General features: G+C 37.5%; 1 protein-coding gene across 2 annotated transcripts in view; it reads left to right on the top strand.

Moving 5' to 3' along the window:
• LOC128984388 (phenoloxidase-activating factor 2-like) overlaps nt 1–27230 on the top strand; it is a 33753-nt gene extending 6523 nt beyond the window's left edge. The window contains exons 3-6 of one of the 2 annotated variants that reach the window (XM_054403707.1): nt 2784–3119; nt 4173–4435; nt 10548–10714; nt 26863–27230. In XM_054403707.1, the coding sequence (XP_054259682.1) occupies nt 2784–3119; nt 4173–4435; nt 10548–10714; nt 26863–27039 (943 nt within the window). In that variant the 3' untranslated portion in view covers nt 27040–27230. Of the gene's footprint in view, nt 1–2783; nt 3120–4172; nt 4436–10547; nt 10715–24405; nt 24597–26862 lie in introns of those variants that run through there. The other variant, XM_054403713.1, reaches the window with a different exon arrangement.
• Nucleotides 27231–27805: the final 575 nt, after the last annotated feature.

The raw sequence follows: 27805 nt of genomic DNA, 5'->3' as shown, positions 1-27805 counted from the left end.
GTTTAAAATAATTACCACTTCTGGAAAGGTCTATAGTTTTTCCTCGAAATATTTTCCGTTCTTTAGAATACAATACATGCTTCATTTACTGTTGCCAATTCAATACCTCCACTCATTGAAACAAAACAAATGTTTATACAAGTACATCTTCATTACGGAGGGAGGCTGAAATTGTTGTTCTAAAAATTATGTCTCACAAATAAGCGCTGTAACAATAGAAAACGCCCTAAGTCAGTTACACAAGTGTATGTGTATTTTTTACAATTTACAGTAATCGTCTTATTACAGTTCTTTAGATATTTTAAAATTCAAAACACACGACATTAACATCCCTAATGTTTTCAAGTTTGTGTCAACCCTCCACCCAGAGTTGCCACCCGAATCACGCACGAAAATGGAGGTCGACACATTAACCGCGCACATGGGGGAGAGATAGCTTTCAGGACGCCCCCACCTACCCTTCCGATAAATATCATGGATGATTTAACATCAGGGGACAAATAAATAACAGCTAACTTGTCATCAAATATTACCTTTACCTACGACCGTTTTTTAAAGTAGGAAGCCTTTTCAGTTTAATTCTTATAATTGAAAAGATCCACTTAACAGCATTGTTTACTTACTTTACCTACAACCGTTTTTTTTAAAGTATCGTTTCAGTTCAGTCCTTGACTCCTTAGAATTGAAAAGTTTCACATAACAGTATTATTGTTCATTGTTTACTTTCATAACAGCACAGTTTTACTCATAACAACACGGGTTAACGGACCAATGAGGTTCAAGGATTGAGAGAGAAGAAGTAAAGTTGTAATGCTTCGAACCTCGAACGTCAACTAATCAGCTGTTTAGACCAATTTAATTGTTGAGTGGTGCTACTTAGTGTTTGGTGCAATGATTCGTTGTATCACTGTCAGTGGCAATGAGAGGTTATAAACGAAAACATAACCTCTCTTAGAAGCTATGAGTAGTGATTGTTAGTAAATAAAGGCTGTCGTAGGTAAAGTAGTGTACGCAACTCGCGTAAATAGTCTTATAACAGACACTCGTAGAAGTTTTTAACGCACTCGCCAAGGCTCGAAGCTAAAATTGCTATGTACTCGTGTCGTTAACACTATCTTTACGCGATCGTTGCGTAAACTACTATTACAGTTGTGAATTTTTGTATCCTATGCACTATATGTATTACAAAGATTTATAATATCTATTTGTTCTTTACTTAATTTGTTACTTATTACTTATTTGTTCTTTACTTAATCGATCTTTTTCAAAAGGAAGTCTTTCTTCTCGTTGGTCTTCCTCCTGATCTTTTGGGACTTCCGTTGTGTTTGGCCGCACATTACGTGTCTGACTGCATTGATTTGAATTTTTTTTATTAAAAACATGAGGTCGTGGCGGCACGCGTTGGTGGTTCGCCACAAGTCCGCTGCGCGTGCATCCCAGATCAGGGGAGGGAAGAAAGCTGTTTCCATACCCAAATACGTCTATGGTTAATTATCGTAGAAGTTAGTTATTTTTATGCTTGCTGGCTGGATGGTGACGAGTTTTGTGACAAATTCGGCATTTAAATAATGATGACATGCAGTCAAATAGAACAGTGTACGTACCTCTAAAACTGAATATCTGTTAACATACGATGTTAGCAGTTAGTCTTTGAAGCAGCAATTGGACGGTAGTACACAGTAACTGAGAAATAATTTTGACACATAAAAGTGTAATTCCCCTGGTATTGGTCTTACGAGTGATTAGACTGGTAGAGTGCAAGAAGTTACGAATTCTAAAATTCTCACTAGGGCAACCGAATGTGGTAATCCGCAGTTACTGAGAAAGAATTATGGCACAGTGTTCCCCTACTGGTTATTTTCATGATTCCTCTGTTGAACGAAAGCTAATATTTAGGGGATGGGGATGTCTAAGCCATAATTTTAAAACAGTTCAACTATAATCAGTGGCAAAAGTGTAAAAGGAAGGTCCTTACCTTGAAACTGTAGAACGAGTAAAGTGCCAGTAATATGGACTATTACCGTATTAAACAGTATTTTCGTAGGTGCATCAACCCACTTGTATATCGCACTAGATGTTTTAAAAATATATTGGCTAGTATTTTATAATAAGCGGTTGAGTATTTTATTCCATTCAAGCATTCTAGGATTTCCAATGTATTGTTGTGTTTGGGAATGAATGACACATTACAGAACCATTTATACGGACTGTGAAGATTCAGAGGTACCTGGCAGGTCATGTGCGGAGTTCAGCGTAGTTGACACAACACTTTTGGGGATTGGGACCTTGTGCTTGGTTTGTATGAACCCTCCCGATTTTGCCCTAACCAAAGTTGGCAACCCTACCTCCACCTAACCTGGTTCGTATGCAAACAACTCGTATAAAACAATAAGTTGTTCATGTTAATAATTATTCCGCAATCATACAATCAAGTATTATAGTTTAGAGCGTGATGTTTTTTGTCACATTTTCATAACTCATAACGGCTAGTAAAATCAATGTCTGATAGTAGCTCAGACCCGGATGTATTAAGAACTGCGTCGATATATGTAAACGACCTTTGTTGGGTCATTAATTGAGGAAGTGTGGAGTGTGACTCGTGCCTAATGTTCCAGCTTGGTTATCAAAAATCACCACACTGACAATAGTAACAAACTAAGTTAATGATTATTTTACCCTGTTCTCGCCTTCTCACTATAGCCACTTTTCTCACAGACAATGTGTTATATTCCAGCACACAGTTTGACATTGATCTCAATGCGTTGTTACCTCATGTGTTCCAGGATAGATCCCGATGATCCAGAGGCAGAGTGTAAGCACTACTTAGACAGGTGCTGCTCTCCCATGGACAATATTCCTACTAAGGAGCCCCCTGTTACTCCACCTGTCACTCCACTGACACCTACCGCAAACGTGTGTGGTGTCAGACACCAGAACGGTGTTGGTTTCAAGATCACCGGCGACACCAACAACGAGGCCAACTATGGCGAGTTCCCCTGGATGGTGGCGATTATCAGACGGGACCGTGTCATTGCTGATATCACGCTCAAGGTCATGGAGTGTGGAGGCTCCATCATCCATCCGAGGGTCATCCTCACCGGAGCTCACTGTGTCAAAGGGTAAGGGGTGGGTTTACATGTGCCCATAGTAAAAAATGATATCTAAATGGGTGTGAAATATGTTCTCAAAGACCCTTTCATATTGCTTGTTTTGTTTGCTAGACTATCCAAAATGTGATGTATGAAAGGTTAATTCCAGGGCCCGCCTGGAGGGTGTGTGACGTATGTAGACGCACACTCCAGCCTTTTGGAGGGGCATAAAATTGACCATTCTTGATAAAAAGAATTTTATAAAATTGGTAGAGAACCTGCAATATAAGTGTAAAATAGTGGTTTAAGGTACAAAAAAGTATATAGCTTATGAATTCAATCAATATTAAATCAAACAAATTGAGAGACAAAGATGTAATTATTACTAGAGGTTAAAATACCTTATAATCCGTCAGTGTGATTAAAAAGTCACCGATGAAAGGCGACCGGTTTCAACCCATCAAAGGGGTCATCATCAGGCGTTGAATGGACACATAATTACCCCGAAAAGGTCGTCATAAAGTCAATAAATACAAAACGAAGAACAGTTAAAACATTTAATCACATTTTTACAAAAACACGTGTGGCCACAAATTGACTGCGCGGCGGACGGTATGTGCACATTGAGTTACAAGTCCAGACTCATCGGTGACTTTTTGATCACACTGACGGGTTATAAGGTATTTTAACCTCTAGTAATAATTTATATATTGTGATCCAGGAGGCAAAAATAACAAAAATAAAGATGTAATGTTCTAAAAAAAGGATCTAAGTGCACAAAAACTGTGTGTTTAGACCTTAAATTTCTAAAAATTTTCCGGGATTGTAAATCAGTGAGATCAATCCACTTAGGCTATACTGTACAATGAATGTCATGTCAGAAGCCTTTTAGAAATCAATCAGTTGAAGATTTAAATCATTTTTGAAACTGATCAATATAGATACTTGTATCTTTAAACAATTTCAGCTGCAGAATGCAATAATACTGTTTTTAAAATATTACACATTTACAACTACAGTAGTTGTAATCAAACAAGATAAGAAGTAGTTTATATTGAAAGATACATTAATATCCCTTTTTAGAAAAAAAGACCTGTACATCCGAGCAGGAGAGTGGGACACACAGACAGAGAAGGAGGAGTACCCAACGCAGGATCGTGATGTGAAGCAAGTGATCATACATGAGCAGTACTATGCAGGAGGGCTACACAATGATGTGGCACTCATCGTACTGGACAAGCCACTGGAGCTGAACCCTGTAGTGAGCACACTATGTCTGCCGGAGCAGGGGGAGAACATGGATAACAGGAACTGTGTCGTCCCCGGCTGGGGCAAGGATTCCTTCGGTATGTCAAGATATATATTCAACAGTGATAATTATTAAGATACCAGAACATTAACCAACAAATTCGACCCACTGGGTGCTGAGTGGATGCTGGCTGAGTGGTTAAAGTGCTCACCTAACAATCAAAAGGTCGCCGGTTCATAATTCTGAGAAAAGTCAGTAGCTTTTTTAAGGTTCGAAACTGGACCCAGCTGTCCCTGATCATTGGACTTTAAATAAATCATCCTGACTGATGAAACAGCTGATCTTAGTCAGTAACAAAGCTACAACTTAAAAAAAAAACTATACCGAAGAAGGTATAGCCATGAGAGAAAGTAAGGTTGCTTACTAAACTGACAAGTGGCAATTTCAAAAAAGATAGAGTGAAAGTGCAGAAATGGACTAGGGAATTTAAAAATGACCGTGAGAAATGTTAATCTCAGAAGGAATTGGGTTTTTGGTGGGTACCCAGACTTCTTATAGAAGACCACACAGTAAAAAGGCTTTCATGGCAATTTTTTAACTCCATAACCCATTTCTGCACTTTACCCTCACTCATTGCATTAAGGACCTAACCTTTAGTCATCTCGCAATGAATGTCTGCATTGCAGTGGGAGATTCAATAATTTAATACCATGAACATCAGCAAAACAAATCCGATATTTGTAAAAAATCCTTCAATTACAATAAAACAGAAATATTATATAATATACACAAAATTAAACAAAGAAAGATATCAAGATTCTCTATGGTTGTATTTATTCCTTTCATTATTTGTTATTGTATTTGATTAAGATGACAACATGATTGTGACCATAGAGACCATATTGAAATTAATTATGAAATAATAGGATTTCCCTTCCACCCTGGGCTACACTATATATATAGTTGAATATATTATAAAAACATTAGTACCCTTTTTCATTTTAGCGAATTTCCCATATAGTGAATAAGCTATTACCGTCGATCTCATGGTAAGACCTGGACCCGGGACCGATTTACTTTTTCATTTTGAGGTCCGCAGAGGCCAAAAACACCATCCGTTCAAATTCATATATATATATACAGGGTTAGTAAAAAGTGTGGAGACCCCGTGTTATTTTTTACCCCCTGTATATATGTATGTCCCTTAGCACGATAACTCAAACAAAAGTTATCCGATTTTGATGAAATTTTGTATAAACGTGTAAACCTACATTTATTCGAACGAGTTCGCGAACCAGCATGATTGGACCATGGGAACGGGGGTTTGTGAGGGATTTTATGGGGTAAAAATGGGTTTTCCCATTTTTTGACCCTAAAAACATACAACTTTGGAATTTCTTTCCTGACCATTTTGTAGAGCTTAAAAAAAGAAATAATTTAGTATATTGAAGCATTGTTGTATGCCTAATGGTTACGGAGAAAATTCAAAATTCCCATGTTATTCTTATGGAGAAAATGAAAACTGTTGTAGTTTACTTGTTGATGGATATATTTTGATCAAATTAGGCAAATTTATTTATTTCTTCCTATACTATTGACATTTGGTCAAAAAAACTAATTACCTTCCCCGTAGCAGCAAACCTAAGCACTTGTTAAATCTAATCTATATATTAATTTGAAACTGTTTTTCTTTGTCACAGCTATTTTGAGAGAACGGCTGGGCGTAGAAACTCGGTAGAGGTGTCTAAAGAAAGGTCTTGGTCTGTAGATGAGCCATCAAAAGAGAAACATGGTGAATTCCCTTGGGGCTCTGCCCCCGTGGCCTTTAAATTCCCATCCCATGTTATTCTTATGGAGGAAAACGGTGTTTTTGTCACAGCTAATTTGAGAGAACGGCTGGGCGTAGAAACTTGGTAGGGGTCTCTAAAGAAAGGTCTTGGTCTGTAGATGAGCCATCAAAAGAGGAAAGAGGTAAATTCCATTGGGGCTCTGCCCCAGAAGCCTTTAAAGTTGTCTCTTCAGATTTGTTTACATTACGACCATATGCATAATTCTACACTACTTTTTTTAATGCAACAGCTGTTAATATTTAAATTATGATTTATTGAATTTGTCAAACTGAAGTACAGTATTTGCAATGGATTTTTCTGATTTTAATAGTTATTTGTGTAACTAGTGGTGAAAGTGGCACTTTGCTGCACACGAGAGCAATGTTTACGCACGAGCCGCAGGCGAGTGCGGAATGATCTCGAGTGCAGCAAAGGCCTTTTTCACTCGTGTTACACATTATATTTTTCCTATAGTCACTATAAAGCATATAAATAATTAGTCTTTCAAACACTATACAACACGTTTTTAGGTTCAGCTGGCAACACAAATGGTGCCCTAGAGAAAGTAGTACCCGCGGTCCGTATCACTCCGCAATTTTTCTCGGCAAGAAATGTGCTCTGCGTTTTGAGAATATAGTTCCGTATGTTTTTGTAATTTGAAGTGGCTTCCGCGCCTAAAAAAAATGCTTTAAAGGTATTTTCTTGTTTATTAAGATCGTAGGAATGTTTTAAAAACGTTTAAAAGAAAAGTCCAGAAAGTTCAGAAATACCGAAACTATAAACACGAAATGACAGGTTAAATCGTAGTTATAATAGTCAATCAGCTGCTCATAGTATTATTATCTTTAAGTGTTGCCAACCTATTTCCAAGCGTACACGGATTACGTGCATAATAGAACCACGCTGTTTTGTGTTGTTTCGTTGGAATCCTGATGTGCGGCAAAGTATAAACCGTACGGCAAAGTATAAATATGCAGCAATTAGCAGCTTTCTGTACTATAAACAGTACAAGGAAGCCAACTTTGTCGGGTGACTGTAGGAAAAATTGATTTTCTTCTGCATCGTGTCATGTTTTGCAATATAATGTTCTATTACCAAATCAGTGGACAATCCTAATATCACAGTTACTTTTAAAATTATTTCTTATGGAGTTAACTTATATCTATTGTTTGGGTTGGTTTCTGCCTTTTTTACCACTTCTTGGAGATTGTACGTAGGTGATATTCTTTGGCATAATGCATCTGTAGACGAAACTTGGGTTGGTGTAATTATTACAATGGAAAAGAGCGAGAAATCCTGGACAATTTGATATAGGCTAAAAATAAAACTGAATTAACACTGTGCTACATTTCTTGAGCAATCATTGAAATAACCGATTTGCAAACAATGGAAACATAGAAAAAGTCATAGAACACAACCAAGTAGAAGAAATAGAAATAATGTTTTTTTCACACTAAAACGCTAAAAAAAAACAAGATCAGCTTTTTGGAAAAAGATAAGATATTTAGAAAAGATTTTGATTATATCTAACTGTTGTGTAGATCGTGAGTATTTCCATAATCTTTGAGTCACCTGTAATGCTTCGCAATTGCTCGAATTCGAGCAACAGGTACACTAGTCTATATATTAATTTGAAACTGTTTTTCTTTGTCACAGCTATTTTGAGAGAACGGCTGGCCGTAGAAACTCGGTAGAGGTGTCTAAAGAAAGGTCTTGGTCTGGAGATGAGCCATCAAAAGAGAAACATGGTGAATTCCCTTGGGGCTCTGCCCCAGTGGCCTTTGAATTCCCATCCCATGTTATTCTTATAGAGGAAAACGAGGTTTTTGTCACTGCTAATTTGAGAGATCGGCTGGGCGTAGAAACTTGGTAGTGGTCTCTAAAGAAAGGTCTTGGTTTGTAGATGAGCCATCAAAAGAGGAACGAGGTAAATTCCCTTGGGTCTCTGCCCCAGAAGCCTTTAAAGTTGCCTCTTCAGATTTGTTTACATTACGACCATATGCATAATTCTACACTAATTTTAATGGAACAGCTGTTAATATTTAAATTGTGATTTATTGAATTTGTCAAAATGAAGTACAGTATTTGCAATGGGTTTTTCTGATTTTAAAATGGATTTTCTTCTGCATCGTGTCATGTTTTGCAATATAATGTTCTATTAACAAATCAGTGGAAAATCCTAATATCACAGTAACTCTTAAAATTATTTCTTTTGGAGTTAACTTATATCTATTGTATGGGTTGGTTTCTGCCTTTTTTACCCCTTCTTGGAGATTGTACGTAGGTGATATTCGTTGGCATATTACATCTGTAGACGAAACTTGGGTTGGTGTAATTATTAGAATGGTAAAGAGCGAGAAATCCTGGACAATTTGATATAGAGGCTAAAAATAAAATTGAATTAACACTGTTCTACATTTCTTGAGAAATCATTGAAATAACCGATTTGCAAACAATAGAAACATAGAAAAAGTCATATTACACAACCAAGTAGAAGAAATAGAAAGAAATAATGTTTTTTTTCCATTTATAATCGTTATCATAGACAACCTAATGCGGCTATGAGAGGGAAAAATTTGTAGAAAACGCTAAAAAAACAAGATCAGCTTTTTGAAAAAAGATAAGATATTTACAAAAGATTTTGATTATATCTAACTGTTGTGTAGATTGTGAGTATTTCCATAGTCTTTGAGTCGCCTGTAATGCTTCGCAATTGCTCGAATTCTGGCAACAGGTACACTAGTGTTTTTTAAATTGGGAATAAATATGTCTTATTTATGGAAATATTTTAGTAAATATGTAATCAGACAAGTTGAAATTCGCTTAGTCTGCGGTTTGCTGCGGCGGGGGTATTAATTATGAAATAGTAAATGAATTAAAAGGGTAGGCCTACTAATGTTTTTATAATATATTCAAATATATATATATATAGTAGCCCATGGTGAAAGGAAAATCCTTCTACCATGATAGTAGCCCTAATCACAATAATATCTATATATTATTTTTAAATTCGTATATATATATAGGCTACATATAACATTTTGAACGGATGGTGTTTTTGGCCTCTGGGGAGATCAAAATTAAAAAGTAAATCAGTCCCGGGGCTAGGCTTTACCATGAAACGTACAGTGTAATACAGTAGCTTCTTGCTTATAGGGGAAATTCGCTAAAAACGACCCTTAAATTTAAAAATGACTATGTTTTTTTTTTATTATTTTTAACTGCAAAAAATAAATGTCCAGATTTTGAAACTTAATCTTTATATTCCTTGATACATTTTTCACTAATTTTTAATAAAGATGTTCTGTGCAGACACCATATAGAAGGCCATTGCTTAGTGCCTCTGATAATTAACAACATACTGTTACATTTTTTGTTTGATCTTTACATTTTACCACGGATAAAACATAGTCCCTTGTTTTATCTATGACTAGCTGGCCCGACAGACGTCGTCCTGTCCTAATGTGGTTTTATGTCAAATGCTCGTTCATTTTCAAGATGAGCTAGTCTAGTTTGCATCACTCAATCACGTCCTGGTTGAAGTTCGTTCGCTACACTCACTCACCTTTTGGTGGTACTGTATCCTTGCTCGCTGGTTGGAGCTCGTTCGCTGCGCTCACTTGCCTTCACGTTTTGGTTGGTAATTAGCACATACTTGTATCCCACAGTTTATGAAAACATTTTCCTCCAATGCTAATGTAAAGGTCATTTTTTTATTTTTTAAATCAAATTTCTCAATAAAGGTTGGATGGACTATAAATTTCCTTACATAAAAACCTTCCCCTGGCACTAATAAGGAAGACAGCAAAAAATGAATCATTCAATTCGGTGCACTTGTTCTCGAGTTTAAATTTAGACAATTAATAGTGCAGCACCCTGTGGTACATTTTGTAACCTTTTAATGCTATTGATCATCACAGAATAAAATTGTTTAGTTGAAACAGCTGTTAAGATTCTTTAATTCCATTTAAATATGAGTACTCATAAGGTTAACATGGGAAACTCAAAAGTCACTGGGGCAGAGCCCTTTTGACGAATCTGCACCAAACTTCACACAAACCCTCCTTGAATAATGCTTAATAATGCCTGAAAGTTTCATTACAATCTGTCAAGCGGTTTCGGAGTCCATAACGTTCAAATATATATACAAACTTCCTCTTTTATATATAAGATTTTACTGATAGCTTAGTGCACCTTAGTAAAAATATATTGATATAATTAAATAAATGCATATCAAAAACTAGGCTGTGCTGTGATATGTTATTAATAGTGCCATTTTGTGTAACGACATTGCAGGACAAAGAAGTTAGCAGAGGAATGTTGTGTTTGGTTGAAGAAGACAAGTTGACAATGTTTTTATTGGATCTGTTCACTGTTCAGGTAAGGAGGGCAAGTATCAGGTCATCCTGAAGAGAGTGGATGATCTGAGAGTGGTGGAGCGAGGAGCTTGTCAGGAGGCTCTACGCAAGACACGGTTGGGACCACGCTTCAAGCTACACGACAGCTTCATCTGCGCTGGTGGCCAGGTTGGGAAGGATGCATGCAAGGTAAATAGCTCACTTGTATACCTTTCATTATTGTAGCAGATGTTTTATGTTGTTTTGTTTGGCAAACCAAAGCCTGAAAATCTATCTATATCTATATTATGTGAAGCCTTTTTTTTTACACTACTCTTCCCTTATTTGCGGACCAATTTCAACATTTGAGGTGACAAAAAATTTGTCTCAATTTGTTGTGATGTAATAAGGTTTTAGAATTTATAAAACTTTTACCCTTAAGGACGTGAGGCACTCTCAAAGGTGGATTTTTCCCATAGATCTATATAGAGATCTATGATTTTTCCCCATGAGAATTACACAGAACAAATTTTAAAAGAAAAAAACCAGTTTATAAAAAGAAAACTGGGCTGCTTTTTGGGAGTAAGTTTTGATGTTTGTAATAGGTAATAATTAGGAGATTATAGACCAATGTACAGAAAATTCCTTGAGTTCAAAAAGAAGAAATTGAAAACAGGAGGTGGAGACAGTTTATTACCTGGTAAACTGTACCACATTAAAGATACACTATTTCAATAGAAAAATTTATCAAATTCATCACATTTAATGAAACAACAGCAAACGTGAGAGCTGATAATTCAAATTCAGAATTTGCTTATTTTATAAAACAACAATGTTGATTGGGAAAGCAATTATTTTGATCCTCATATCATAGAGATACCTACTGGCTAAAAATACCTACTTTGTATGGTCACCATTTCAATGAAAAGTATTAATAGAAATAGCAGGTAAGGGATATAATACCTTGTAGTCGTCAATACACATGATTCACTTGTATATGATATCACGGACAATGTCAGTATAATAATTAAATTCATCAGTAATAGCAAAAGGCTAAAGTAAGATTTATTTCAACAGAAGAAATGTGCTCGTGTTCATGACGAACCAAAACAACAAACTAAACTTTATTTACATTTCCAAACAATTCAACACATGAAACTATACATTTAAATAAGACAAAACAGTCTTTCGGAAAGAAATAAAAAAAAAAACGGTATCAGCAATCTGACACTTATACTTTCTCCCATTAGCTTGTCAACAACCTTTATCATGGGTAATTGGGGGAGTAACTTACTGTATTTAGATTTAGACGGGCTAAAACTTATTATTTTTGTTGTTTACCTTATGGTTGCCAGGTTCTTGATGAATTAAGAAGTTTACGCTCTATGTACATTTCGCCACAAGTGTGGCATCATTAGGAGCTGTTATTTATTTTAAAGTGTTTATGTATTTTAAAGTTTTATCCTATCTCCATCCCTTCTCCCTTATGTATCGCTCTAAACTTCAAATTTTGGAATTTTTTCCTCACAACGTCTGTTGCTGCTCGACCGTCGGTCTTGTCGGAAAACATAGATCCAAAAACAGTCACTACTTTTGACGATCTACAACTTTGTATCTTGACATTTTTTTCCATCTTCACTCTTCCACTCCCAAATTCAAGCTTAAATTTGAACTTATTTCCTGGTTTTTGTGGTTTTGGCTGCCCCAGTAGGTTAAAAAATGTTTTGGGCAAGTTTGATCTTTTATTTCTTTTAACATATCTCTGAAGTGTTTTCTCAGCCAATTTGAGGATTTTTACTCGCCCTACTTAACCCTCAAAATTGGGAAGATGGTTTTAGTTAAAATAAAAATCAGGATTTTTAAGATTTCCTTCTATTTAAAAGTACACAAACGTAAGATTATATAACATTAAAGAAATGTTCTATACTACTTTTTAACATGTACATTTTATTCATTAAGTCTTTGTCCATCAAAATGGACACAACTATGGAAACACTCAGTGGATACGGCTCTTCAAGCGCAGCTCAGAGATAAATCCTCCAAAAACATTGAATTACTGAGTACCAGTACGTACTACAGCTATGTTACGTTACATACCATAGTAATTAATCAAAATATGAAATTTCCAACACTGTTTTACTTTAATTATTAGTTTTTACTTACATAGATGTCTTCCGTACATGCTTTGAAAATAAACCTTTACGTCTTCAGTTTAACGGACAGTTCCAAACTTACCAAATCCCAACTCATACATTCAAATACCAAAAAATTCCCAACTTTTACTCTTGTCAAAGATGATTGGGGGGGGGGGGGTGGATCCCCCCCTAACCCCCCTTGAGTGAAGCCCCTGAGTGTCATAGTAAAATTGAGTCTTTGAGTATAGAGTGGCAGCCCTTTGTTTAATGGATTCAAATTTACGGTTTGGATTCCACTATAAAACTGTACAGCTCATGACATCTAAGTTAACATTTGGCCGATCGCTACTAGCATCTAGTTAAAAAACATTACGTCTCGTCATGCTGGTTGCGTCAACTGTCCTTGCAACTCACATGAAAGCGCTCAAGTGCATAATACAACAACATAATATAAGGGATGTCAACCCCGTGAGGCAGCGGAAATGTTTGCAGTCCAGGCTTTCCTTACTTCCACCCTACACTGCCCACACTGCCTACACTGCCCGCGCCTATGCTGCCCGGCAAAAGCGAACACAGAACTTTGGGAACACATAATTAAAGAGGGTAAAAGCGGACACTACTGATTACTGCCACCTGACAAAGGGTTGGCAGGTCCTCTGCAAACATTTCAAGGTGGAACATTGCGGAAACATGTATCTATGACAGGGAAAAGGGTGCGAGGGAGGGAGGCCATGGGCACCACTCTTAGAGATATGGTTTTCTTACTTTATTAGTCCGGCCATGCTGGTTTGCAAACTCCTTTGAAAAAACGTAGGTTTACATGTTTGTTCCAAATTTTGCCAAAATCGTACTATTATTGAACAAACGGTGTATTTGGCCTCTGGGGAGCTCAATACAAACAAAAATCTGCCCCGGGTCAAGATCTTACCATAAGACCTACGGTAATAGCTTATATATATATAGCCAATATATGGCATATAAATTTCACTTATGTTTATAAAAAGTCCCATTTTTTGTATTTTAATTAAGCTGGAATATAGGTTCAATATCATTCTGTTATATATACCGGTTGTTGGTATTGCTATAACCAGCTGATCTCTAGTTGTTGATTTTTATGTTATGTTATGAATTTGGAGAATAAACACTATCTTGTTTAGAAATGATTATTTAATTAAAATAGTTTAATTAATAGATAAAATAACATGGTGTCAGTAGTACCGAATCCACTGGACTTAAGTAACCCAACGCGAGTAAGAGAAAACTGGGAAGTGTTCAAGAAACAATGGAAGAACTATTTGATCTTAGCTGAAGCAGGAGCATTAGGTGGTACAAGGTTAAGTACACCTAAACTGAAGATGGCCATGTTTTTAACTGTAATTGGCCGCGATGGACTATGTTTGATTGAAAAAATACTTGGCTCCAATGAATCAACCCTGGATCAGGTAATTGAAGCTTTGGATAAGTATTTTTTAGGGACAAACAATCCTTTGTATGAGAGATTCATTTTTAATGGCATCGTTCAAAAGACTGATGAAGCAACTAAAGACTTTATAGGTCGTTTAAAAGAGCAAATACGATTGTGTGATATTGATTCTTTAGCAAATCTGGGCAAGATAGCCTAGGCCTTGAAGATACTCTAATTTGTGACCAACTTGTTGTAGGCATAACCAATACTGAATTAAAAAGGACACTTTTGCGTAGAAAAGACCTAAAACTTGATGAAGCTATAGAAATATGTATGCATCATGAAACAACTGAAAGGTTTGTTACAAAAATGACAGTGAAATCAGAAGAGGCGGCATTTCAAGCAAAGAGTAGACACTTAAATAACAAATGGACCTGTCGTTTTTGTGGTAAAAACCATATCAAGGGAGCAAAAAACTGCCCTGCGTTTGGTAAAGTTTGCAGCAATTGTGGAAGGAAGAACCATTTCAGCAGCGTGTGCCGAAGTTCCGGTAAAGTTAATTTGGTCCAAGATAATGACAGTGAAGCTAATCAAGATAGCCAAAGTGAAGAGGAAGTAATGGAACTTAACGATATCCAGTACAAAAAACGACTTTTTGTAAAAATGATGGTCAACAAAAAGCTCAGAAAGTTCCAGCTTGACTCAGGTGCAACTTGTAACGTTATGGGGCTACGAGATCTAAAAACTATTCTGGATGATGAAAATCCTAAACTTAACAGTAGCTCCACTACTTTGTGTTTCTATGGCGGGTCATCCCAAAACTCACTAGGCAGCATTGTGCTTAAAACAAAATTCAAAAAGAATATTTTTTATTTAAAATTTGAAATTCTGAATTCTGAGAGAAATCCTCTTATAGGAGCAGCAGATTGTCTTCGACTAGGCTTGATTTCAACAGATGAAGAGGTTTTCCAGGCTCTCACAGCATCTAACCAAACGGCCACACATCAACATACGATATTTGATAAATTTCCTACTGTATTTGAAGGATTAGGGTGTTTTGAAGGTCTTTGCAGCATAAGAACTGACCCGTCGGTACCACCTTCAATAGCGGCACCCAGGCGACATCCTCTAGTGTTGAAAAAAGAAATATGTGCTGAATTAGATAGACTTGAACAGCTCGGAGTCATCGTCAAGGTAACAGAGCCTACTGATTGGGTCAGTAGTTTAGTAGTAGTGAAGAAACCTAACAAGATACGACTTTGTATAGATCCTTTTCACCTTAATAAAGCCATTAAAAGGTCTCATTATCAAGCACCAACTATCGAGGAAATAGCTCCACAGCTACATGGAGCAAAGTTCTTTAGTGTTCTGGACCTTAAGGATGGGTTTTGGCATGTAAAGCTAAATGAGGAATCTAGCAGGCTAACCACGTTTTGGACCCCCAAAGGCAGATTTCGTTGGACTAGACTACCTTTTGGTGTTGCTAATGCTCCTGAAGAGTTTCAACGAAGAGTTCACGAAAAGCTTGAAGGGGTTGTGGTAATAGCTGATGATGTTATGGTATTTGGAAAAGGAAACACAGTTCAAGAAGCTAAGATTGACCATGACAAGAAGCTGAATGCCCTTTTGCAACAAGCTCAGCTTAAAGGGTTAAAGTTCAACAAGAATAAGTGTAAAATAGGTGTAGAAAAAATTCCATACATGGGACATCTTATTACAGCAGATGGGTTGAGTCCTGATCCTAGCAAAGTAGAAGCTATAAGCAAACTTTCAGCTCCTACTTCAAAAGAAGAAGTCAAGAGATTCTTAGGATACGTTGTCTACCTATCAAAGTTTCTACCAAGACTATCAGAAGTAGCAACACCGATTAGAAATTTGCTGAAATATGATAGTGAGTGGGTATGGGACAGCCCACAGAAAGATGCTTTTCAAAAGTTGCTCAAGATGGTTCAAGAAGCTCCAACATTACAGTACTTTGACCAGACACAGAGTTGTGTTGTGCAATGTGACGCTAGTCAATATGGCCTAGGGGCTTGTCTCATGCAGCAAGGTAAGCCCGTTGCCTATGCTTCAAGAACATTAACTAAGACTGAAGTTGCCTACGCACAAATTGAAAAAGAGTGTCTAGCTATTGTGTTTGGACTTGAACGCTTTGAACAGTATTTGATGGGACATAGAGATGTTATAGTTGAATCTGATCACAAGCCCTTGGAGACAATATTCAAGAAGCCCTTGATTTCAGCTCCTAAGAGACTGCAAAGGATGCTTTTACGACTTCAAAAGTACAGCTTTTGTGTACAATACAAGCCAGGCACATCAATGCATGTCGCAGATTTTCTGTCCAGATCGCCTCTTAAAGTAACCGGCAGAGAAACAGTTGACGACCTAATCTTCCAAGCAGAGTTAGAGAACATTAATGATTTAGACAACATTAATATTACCGATGAGATGATTAAGGAGATAAAAGAAGAGTCAAGCAAATGCCCTGTAATGAATAATCTTGTGGACACAATTAAAAAAGGGTGGCCTGATAACGTACTCATGTTCCTCAAGACCTACAGGAATACTGGAGTGTTAGAGATGAACTATCAGCGATAGATGGAATCGTAATAAAAGGAGACCGTATAGTAGTTCCACGTTCTTTGAGACCTGCCATGCTTAAAATTTTACATTCTTCTCACCAAGGAGTTGAGTCTTGTTTAAGAAGAGCAAGAGAGGTGTTATTTTGGCCGGGAATGGCTGGAGATGTCCAAAGAACTGTCGAAACATGTTGGCCTTGCCAAAAGTATGCTCCAGCTCAGAAATCCGAACCCTTACAGCCTCATAATACTCCAACTAGAGCATGGCAAAGAGTTGGAATTGACTTCTTCCAGCTGGGCAGTGACCACTTTCTTATAATGACGGATTATTTTTCATCATTTTTTGAACTAAAGAAAGTGAATTCACTGAAAACAGAAGGCCTGATTCAGTTTTGTAAAGAACAATTTGCTCGCTACGGAATACCAGACGTTGTTGTTTCTGACAGTGGTACCCAACTAGTTAGCCAAGACTTCAAGCTTTTTGCCCAGACTTGGATGTTCAAAATTGTTGTTTCTTCACCGCATAATCACCAATCCAATGGTAAGGCAGAATCAGCGGTTAAAATTGCTAAGAGAATGTTAAAGAAAGTAAAAGAAAGTAAAGAAGACTTTCAAGCAGCTCTATTAGAGTGGAGAAATACACCACTGGCTGACTTGGGTGCAAGTCCTGTGCAGTTATTAATGTCAAGATCAACTAAGACTCGTTTGCCAGTAACAGAGATGAAACTAAATCCAAAGATACACATAGGAGTCACAGACAAGTTGAAGGAAAAACAAGAAAAATACAAGAAGCACTATGATAAAGGCACTCATGCATTGGACCCACTTAAAGTTGGGCAAAAGGTATTAATACAGAAGAGACCAGACATGAAAGCAGAACCGTGGACGCCTGGCGTAATAGTAACTGTGGATGGGTTGAGAACTTACATTGTAGCAATTGAAGGAAGACTATTTAGACGCAATAGAAGATTCATTCGTCCATTTAAAAGTTAAAGAGGGAGATGTTGGTATTGCTATAACCAGCTGATCTCTAGTTGTTGATTTTTATGTTATGTTATGAATTTGGAGAATAAACACTATCTTGTTTAGAAAAGATTATTTAATTAAAATAGTTTAATTAATAGATAAAATAACACCGGTACTGTAGTTCTATAGGATATTATTAGTTGGCAAAAGTGGAAAGAGCATTGTCCATTATCATTTATCAATTATTAACTACAATAGTTATACAGAGGCATCAAATAAAAATGCCAAAATATTTTTTAAATCAGCATTTGAAAATGGCATATCAATATAAAGTTTTTCGAAGCTGGGCCGTTATACATGGCTTAATGTTATAACAGTTAATTTCATACCTTATTTTAATTTATACGCCCATATTTGACATCGGGTTACCTTTGTTCAATTGATTGCCAAGCCGATAGACAGACACATCGTACAGTTTTGTACTAGGCCTACAGAAAATGTTATTTTTATCCGAAACCATATTGAACTCCAATGATACATCTACTGTTGTAATACATTGAAATGTAGAAACATAATACAAACAAAATAGTTATTAAAAACTGTACATAACCTCTCTGGATACTCAACAGCATAGTTTTTGTGACGAGTTAAGAGTTTCAAAAGTTTGTTTTCCTTCTTCCTTGGGGCTGGGGTAGCATTACCCCTTGCTACCTCGACCTGAAAGATCTTTTGTAGCACCCTTTTAGCTTAGTCCCCCAACCGAAGTCTTCTTGCGAAGCCAATCGGTTTGTGCACACCCATTTCTCGTATTTCATTAGGCATCGGGAATGCCTTTCCCAGGTACTTGAACCACTTCTGGGCTATCGCCGGACATTCCAGCCATATGTGCTCAGCGGATTCTGTTTCAGAGAGGCAGAATCTGCACTGGTCCATCTGTCTAAGCCCTATTGTCATGAGGTACTTCCTCACATAACCATGCTCTGTAAGTAGACCTATCAAGAGGCTTATTTCCCCTTTTTGGAGGTCGAAGATGTTTCTCCATTCCTTACTAAGAAGCGTCTTTGATTGTCTTAGGCCTGGGGTATTTTCCCAAATCTTTGCATGTTGTCCCTTTGCCCAGGCTAGGATATTTGATTGGCCTTTGCTCACTGGGACTCTGCAGCATGGTTCAGGCCCGACGAGCTCTGACTTAGCCCCCTCACCCGCCAGGACGTCAGCCCTTTTGTTGCCTTTGAGCCCAGCGTGACCTGGGATCCATGCAGGTTGGACTCTGTTGTGTTCGCCCAAAGCCATAAGGGCGTTCCTGCAGCTCTGCACAACTTTAGATTCCTCCAGGCAGGCATCGATTGCTTTGAGAGCAGCTTATTGGCTGTCTGAGAGGATAAGAACCCCTCTCCTCTTCAGACTTTTATCCAGCTGCAGTCTCGCACAATACTCTATCGCCATGACTTCAGCCTGAAAGACAGCCTGGGTTTCGCCGAGGGCCTTTGTAACGAGTTATTTTTCCTAGGGGGGTATATTTTCGCTATTTGGCCGCGTACCGATTGTAGAGGTAAGCAAGCGGCGGCGGCGAACCTAGCTAGCGCCCTTTGACCCGGCTCATCAGTTTGGATAAGCCTGGGATATCCTGGAACTTCAGCACAGTCTAGGACAGAGACATTCTAGTGGTGGATCGTAAAGAGTGAGGAAGTGAGTGTTGGTGTCCTGTGGAGACGGCTGGCGTACGTTGGTGGTACAGAGTGTACGAGGTGTGACAGTGAGTGTCGGTGTAAGTTGGGTGTTGAGACCCACTACTGGTGAGTGGACGACGTTCTTTACATTTCGGCTTAAGGAGTTGATATTATTAGTTTGAGAATATTAACATCTGATTTTATTGCGAGAGTTAGAGTTGTAACCGTGCTGGTCAAAGCCTGACGGTAGTTAGGATTTATATTAGTCAGGAATGATATTAAAGTATATTCCTGATGGTTCTGGGCAGGCGCTAGAGCGCAAATAATATAATTTATTGACTGTGGTAGATATTATTTTGCGTTGTACCAAGAGTTAGTTATACTAGCTGTTACCCACGGGCTCCACCCCGTTTTACTATAGAAGTATTAATAAAACTATTGATTGGTTAAGTTTTAAGCTGAAATAAACATATCAGAATACACTAATGTTAATACAAACAAATAATAACAGCTGAGGTACTTTTAACATTAGGTAAATGGAAAGTTCCCTTTGGAAAGCAATCACGACCTTACAGGGCAATTTATGAAATAATGGATAATTTTGCGCAAGGTTTCTCGTCATGACGAACATTTTAAGTATATGGTTACCTATAAGTATATGGAAATTACCTTTAGTTAGGCTTTATTGAACAAATAATCTAGCATGCTATAAAAGTTAACAATATGAACCAACTAACATCAAAGATATCCTGGAACTTCAGCACAGTCTAGGACAGAGACATTCTAGTGGTGGATCGTAAAGAGTGAGGAAGTGAGTGTTGGTGTCCTGTGGAGACGGCTGGCGTGGCAATCAGAATAGCTTTACTAAATTAAGAAATGAAACTGTTAGATATTTAGATCAACACTGGGAATCAGCTAAAATGTTTATATTAGATGAATTTGGATCCTCAGAAAAAGATGAATACATAAAATTGATGGGAGAAAATGGCACTTTTGCCACGTCTGTGGAATGTTTTGCTTTGGCCCAACTATATCAAGTTAGTTTTCACATTTACCTACAACCCATACAACCACAAAAATGCACAAGAACAATGGCTATGAGACAACCTCCCATTGTAATTTCCTCTCAAAATGACAAACAGATATCAGTACCAGTGGTAAATTTATTATTGTCTGGTAATCCAACTTCAGGACACTTTGATCTACTTTTAGCAAAATCCAAAGTATGGGCCATAAAAGAGGATAACGTTAATATCATAGAAGATTTGACAGATGATCTATATAGGTGTACTGAATGCAATAGAAGTTTCAAAAATAATAATAGGCTCCAACAACACTTTAAGAAAAAACACTCATCAATAACAAACTATGATCCTAACAAGTCTTCTAATAGAAAATCATTTGACAAACATCCTCTTGATGTCTTAATAAAATCTTTTGGAAATGACCAACCACAAGCCCAAAATCATAAATCATCTGAATGGAATGATAGATGGGAAAAGATTATTTCACTGAAAAGGATGCAATATGAGTTACCAAATGGATCAATAGGAAACAACTTTATTCAAATACTTGCAGATGAAATATTACTGTTGGCAAAAGGAAAAGAGATATCTGAGAGAGTGATTTGTTTTATAGCAATTATCCTTCAAAGAGACAAAATGATTAAAAAAGCTAAGGATATAAGAAGATTAATTGAAAGAAGACTAGATGAATGGCAGAATAATCAATTTGACAAACTCATTAATGAGGCCATTCGATGTGATAAATCTTTAAAGAAAACAAAATATGAGCTTGACTCTGACGAATATGAACAGTTAAAAGACTCTTATTTTAATAAATTAGTTCAAAAAGGTAAAATAAAGGAAGCCTCAAGACAGATAAATAAAAAGAATATAGGTGGTTTACTTAATCCAGAAGAAACTATTGATAATACCTCGTACACTGTTTATGATGTATTGAAAGAAAAACACCCAAATGCTATAATTCCTGACATTAATTTGCTTAAATTACCAGATGGCATGGACCAAATTCCAAAGCTTGAAAATGCAGAAATAACAGCAGAACATGTAGAAAAGATAGCAAGAAAACTTCATGGTAGTGGAGGTCCAGGAGGAAGTTCATCCGAAAATTGGACAGATTTCTTATTGCGTCATGGACAAAAGAGTACTTATTTAAGAACAGCCATAGCCACCTTGGCGATGAAATTAAATGGAGAAGTAGTACCATGGCACACTATAAGAGCTCTGATGGCAAATAGACTTATTGCAATTGACAAATGTCCAGGTGTGAGGCCCATTGGAATAGGAGAATGTCTCAGACGCATTCTGGCCAAATGCATTATTTTAGCTTTTGGCGATGATGCAAAACAAGCATTAGGTACAGATCAACTTTGTGGAGGTCTAAAATCTGGTATAGAAGGCGGAATACATTTCATGCGAAAGCAATATAGTGAACATAGTAATACCAACAAAGAATGGTGTATGATCCTGGTAGACGCAGATAATGCCTTCAACAAAATAAACAGAATTCATGCTTTATGGCAAGCAAGAGTCCAATGGCCAAGGGCTGCAAGATTCATTTATAATACTTACCAATGTAGCTCAGATTTAATTTTACAAGGAAGTAATCAAAGATTATATAGTCAAGAAGGAGTTACCCAAGGAGATCCACTATCAATGATATTATACGGTCTGGCAACACTTCCATTAATACAAGAACTAAAAAGAATGCCAAACACATCTCAAGTTTGGTATGCAGATGACTCTTCTTGTCAAGGCTCCCTTGATGATGTTGTGGAATGGTGGGAAAAGCTCTCAAAATTAGGTCCAAAATATGGGTACTTTCCTCAAGTCAATAAAACAAAATTAATTTTTAATCATGATAATATTTCCAAACAATTTAAAAAGAAAATATCAGGTATGAAAATTTGTAAGGGTAGCCAATTTCTTGGTGGATATATAGGTTCTGAAGAGGAAAAAAATAAACACATTTCTGAAAAAATTGGTTTATGGACCCAAAACATTGACAATCTGGCAAATATTGCAAAGAAATATCCACAATCTGCCTACACTGTAGTGACTAAATCTTCACAAATGGAATGGACTTTTTTTCAAAGGGTAGTTGAAACTAAATCTGAAACGTATTTACCTATACAACAAGCAATTAGGACATCTTTTTTTCCAAATCTATTTTGTTCAGAAGTAAGCAATGAGGAATGTGAGATTCTACATTTACCAGTAAAAAAGGGAGGAATAGGAATAATAGACCCAACAAAGCAGTCAAATTATATGTTTAAATCATCTCAAGATGGATGCAAAATTCTTACATCTTGTTTAAAAGAGAAAACTAAATTTTGTTTTGATTCACATGAATATGCCCTAAATTTATCGATTAAGTCATGTAAAGAAGTAAAGAAATCCATGGAAGAAGAATTATTCAGTCAGCATTTGGAAACTTTCTCAGAAAAACGGCAGAAAATTATTATGCGCAATGCAGGACCTAGAGCAAAACATGGATGCTGGCTATCATGCTTGCCTCTGAAGAAACTTAATCTGGACATGTCCCCACAAGAATTTAGAGATGCCCTTGCTCTACGTTATGGGAAAACACCAATAAACCTCCCATTAAAATGTGAAGGATGCGGAAACGAGTTCAATACAGAGCATGCTCTAAAATGTCGAAATGGAGGTCTGATAATAAAAAGACACAATGAAGTAAGAGACACAATAGGTAGCATGATGGAACAAGCTTGGGGAAACTGCATAAAAGAGCCCTTGATAGCAGAAGGCAGTCATCTCAACGAACCTGCACTAAAAGCTGATCTAGCTTGTAGAGGCGTATGGGAGACTCAGATGGAGGCATTGTTTGATGTTCGTGTCGTTGACACTGATGCTCCATCTTATGTCTCCATCCCTCATCAACAAGTTATTAAGAAAGCTGAAGAAGAAAAAAAACGAAAATATACTAAAGCTTGTGAACAACGACATGCATCGTTTACTCCTCTTGTTACAAGTGTTGACGGAATTTTTGGGAATGAGTTCCAAATGTTTTTAAGGGTTATGGCTGAAAAACTATCAGAGAAGTGGAAAAAACCATACAGTTTAATAATAAGTTGGATAAGATCAAGAACAATTTGTGCTGTTTTAAGGTCAACCAGTATGTGTTTGAGGAGAACAAGAAAGAAATGGCGGTCAGCGAGAGAATTTGAAGATGGAGCTGGGATTCCAAATTTTTTTGTTTAAAAATTAATTGTTAATTTCTAATTTTACAGTCCTCTACTCTTTTTTGTAAAATTTCTATTGTAATAAAATGATTATACCATAAAAAACATCAAAGTAAACAAAAACAATTTCTAAACATTTGAACAGATGTTACAATGTACAGATAAGGAATTATATGACAGCCTCCCTTCCTCGCAATCTTTACACTGTCATAGATACAAGTGTCCGCAATGTTCCACCCATGAAAAAAGACCTGCAAACCCTTTGTCAGGTGGCAGTAATCCCTAGTGTCCGCTTTTGCCCTCTTTAATGATGTGTACCCAATGTTCCAGGTCCGCTTTTGCCCGGCATTCGGCCACGCTAGGCCAAGTGCCAGCTTAGATGTCACGAGCTGTAGGTCAATTATAGCTAGCAAAATTATTGTAGTTACGTCCATAATACAATCACGATATGGACTTATAAATTTTAAACCTATGAATAATTATATAATTTATTTCCAAACGCAGATCTCTCTGTCCTTCTAATACTACTCTAAATATACTCTAAATAACCAGCTTAAACCGACTACAGAGCTCCTAAAGATATTAAGCAAGTACTATGTCTTTACCTGCCGGAAGGAACTTGTTGTCAAAGACTTCTAACCAACACAAATGTATCATTTTTATTTGAAAGAATATGGAAAACATTTACATAATATGTTTATGTGTATGTATACATATGTAAGAACAAACAAGGCCCTAGTATGTATGTCCAGGCAGACATTGTAGCATTAGGCATAATGTTTATCTATTTGTTTTTGTTTGTGTAGGATGACGGCGGTGGTCCTCTTGCATGCACCAGCAGTCAAGACCCCCAATGTATATGTCCAGGCAGACATTGTAGCATGAGAAATAATGTTTATCTATTTGTTTGTATTTGTGTAGGGTGACGGCGGTGGTCCTCTTGCATGCCCCAGCAGTCAAGACCCCAATGTGTATGTCCAGGCAGACATTGTAGCATGAGACATAATGTTTATCTATTTGTTTGTATTTGTGTAGGGTGACGGCGGTGGTCCTCTTGCATGCACCAGCAGTCAAGACCCCAATGTATATGTCCAGGCAGACATTGTAGCATATGAGACATAATGTTAATCTATTTGTTTGTATTTGTGTAGGGTGACGGCGGTGGTCCTCTTGCATGCACCAGCAGTCAAGACCCCAATGTATATGTCCAGGCAGACATTGTAGCATATGAGACATAATGTTTATCTATTTGTTTGTATTTGTGTAGGGTGACGGCGGTGGTCCTCTTGCATGCACCAGCAGTCAAGACCCCAATGTATATGTCCAGGCAGACATTGTAGTATGAGACATAATGTTTATCTATTTGTTTGTATTTGTGTAGGGTGACGGCGGTGGTCCTCTTGCATGCACCAGCAGTCAAGATCCCAATGTGTATGTCCAGGCAGACATTGTAGCATGAGACATAATGTTTATCTATTTGTTTGTATTTGTGTAGGGTGACGGCGGTGGTCCTCTTGCATGCACCAGCAGTCAAGACCCCAATGTATATGTCCAGGCAGACAGGGCCGGTTTAACCCATACGCGAACTACGCGGTCGCATATGGCGCCACGAAAAAGTGGCGCCAACGGGTCACAATTTTTTTCAGAAGACAAAATTGGAAACACGTTTACTGACAAGTGAACAACTTAATTTTTTTTTTTTTGCTCAGAGTTCAAGTAGGTATCCAAATCACTACACCAAAGGCATTTATTCTGTTTTGTACCAATAGCGCCTGAAAAATGTGTTCAATGCAAGTGTGATACAGCACTTCAACTCAAGGAGGCATTGATATGCACTATTTACAGTTTCGATTTGTAGTGAGCTGACGCTTGGCAGCGTACAGCGCGGTGCCTGTGTGGGTTTCATTTCTTGGCTCACGCTCGAGATTAGCGTGCAGCGCCACTTGTCACAGCAAGAAACTTCCCCCTCCCATCTTTCCCTTATCACTCACCCCGGTTATTCATTGTAATAGGCTTTATAAAAACTTATATCGTATCCAAGTAATCCTGTGAAAATTGATTTTGCATTTAGAAATTAATTGTTAACTTTGGGTTTTACCATTGCCTATACACAGAAATTTCTGTGTATAGTCAATGGTTTTACTAAAGTGTACGTATGATGAGTAAAAGTGTAAAAATGTTAAATTTCTGTGAATAATAAACAGTAGTTAAAAAAATTCTTTTATTGCAAGTATTCTTCTAACCTAAGCTTATAAAATAGTGCTACGCAAAATTTTTGGGGAAAAATTTTTACAAATGAAATAGGGTTAAGTTATGTTCATGGTGTATGGGGTGGGGGGGGGGAATTCTAGGTGGCGCTGATTCGGGTGTTCGCTTAACTCTGAAAAATTCCTAGAACCGGCCCTGCAGGCAGACATTGTAGCATGAGACATAATGTTTATCTATTTGTTTGTATTTGTGTAGGGTGACGGCGGTGGTCCTCTTGCATGCCCCAGCAGTCAAAACCCCAATGTATATGTCCAGGCAGACATTGTAGCATGAGACATAATGTTTATCTATTTGTTTGTATTTGTGTAGGGTGACGGTGGTGGTCCTCTTGCATGCACCAGCAGTCAAGACCCCAATGTATATGTCCAGGCAGACATTGTAGCATATGAGACATAATGTTTATCTATTTGTTTGTATTTGTGTAGGGTGACGGCGGTGGTCCTCTTGCATGCACCAGCAGTCAAAACCCCAATGTATATGTCCAGGCAGACATTGTAGCATATGAGACATAATGTTTATCTATTTGTTTGTATTTGTGTAGGGTGACGGCGGTGGTCCTCTGGCATGCCCCAGCAGTCAAGACCCCAATGTATATGTCCAGGCAGGCATTGTAGCGTGAGACATAATGTTTATCTATTTGTTTGTATTTGTATAGGGTGACGGTGGTCCTCTTGCATGCCCCAGCAGTCAAAACCCCAATGTATATGTCCAGGCAGACATTGTAGCATGAGACATAATGTTTATCTATTTGTTTGTATTTGTGTAGGGTGACGGCGGTGGTCCTCTGGCATGCCCCAGCAGTCAAGACCCCAATGTATATGTCCAGGCAGACATTGTAGCATGAGACATAATGTTTATCTATTTGTTTGTATTTGTGTAGGGTGACGGCGGTGGTCCTCTGGCATGCCCCAGCAGTCAAGACCCCAATGTATATGTCCAGGCAGACATTGTAGCATATGAGACATAATGTTTATCTATTTGTTTGTATTTGTGTAGGGTGACGGCGGTGGTCCTCTGGCATGCCCCAGCAGTCAAGACCCCAATGTATATGTCCAGGCAGACATTGTAGCATGAGACATAATGTTTATCTATTTGTTTGTATTTGTGTAGGGTGACGGCGGTGGTCCTCTGGCATGCCCCAGCAGTCAAGACCCCAATGTATATGTCCAGGCAGGCATTGTAGCGTGGGGTATTGGCTGTGGGACTTCTACTCCTGCTGTTTACACAAATATCCCGTACTTGAGGAAATGGATCGATGAAAAAATGGCTTCTCTGCTACTCACGTGATTCCTTTAGTTTGCTTCGACTTCTAGGATAGACTTTGTAGTGAACAAACCTAGCCACTAATGTTAACTTTAAATTTTAATAACCTTAAAGGTGCAATTACTTTAAATTTTTTAATTTAATTTATTTTATAGACAAAAAATGACCAAAACTACATAGAAATTTGTATATAAGTGTTTACAAATGGCCGAGCTTTTCATAAGCACGTTCTTATTCCACCCAGTTCAGTCTACTATTATTGACTTTAAAAAAGTGTATAAATAGGTAGTGATGCTTCAACATAATTTAGCAGGTATTATTTACATACACTGTGTAATAACCAAGTAAGTATTTAATTGAATCTATTAAATATGAAATGTATGTTTTGATTGTGTACAAACAAAAATATGAGGCATGTCTGTACATTATGGTCTCCATTGATCTTTCATCGCATCCAGGTAAGCTAGTTAAAGTCTGACACCAATGTTGTGTTCGTTATTTCATTTACTACTATTCAAGACAGTCCCCACTTCTATGGAACAATTGGTTACATAGTACCGGTATTTGAAAACCTTGAGAAAGATAATTTACGCTCCTAGCAAGAAAAAATCACATACTGCGATTAGATTTCTGTGGTCTCGGTCGTCAACCACTATTGAAGTCCATCGCAAGTTAACGAACGTGAAGGAAGTAACATGTAGGTACGTAGTAAATGTGCGCAAGGAGTGGAGGGTGTTCGGAGGTGGTCTTAAACATTTGCACAATGTTTAAAGGAGTAGTCTGACTGTTA

This window comes from Macrosteles quadrilineatus, unplaced genomic scaffold (assembly GCF_028750875.1).
Source record: "Macrosteles quadrilineatus isolate MER2022 unplaced genomic scaffold, UCM_ALF_1.0 Scaffold_1__1_contigs__length_201487025, whole genome shotgun sequence".
NCBI lineage: Eukaryota > Metazoa > Arthropoda > Insecta > Hemiptera > Cicadellidae > Macrosteles > Macrosteles quadrilineatus.
The sequence above is the reverse complement of the archived record's forward strand: the minus strand, read 5'-3'. Positions and strand labels throughout refer to the sequence as shown.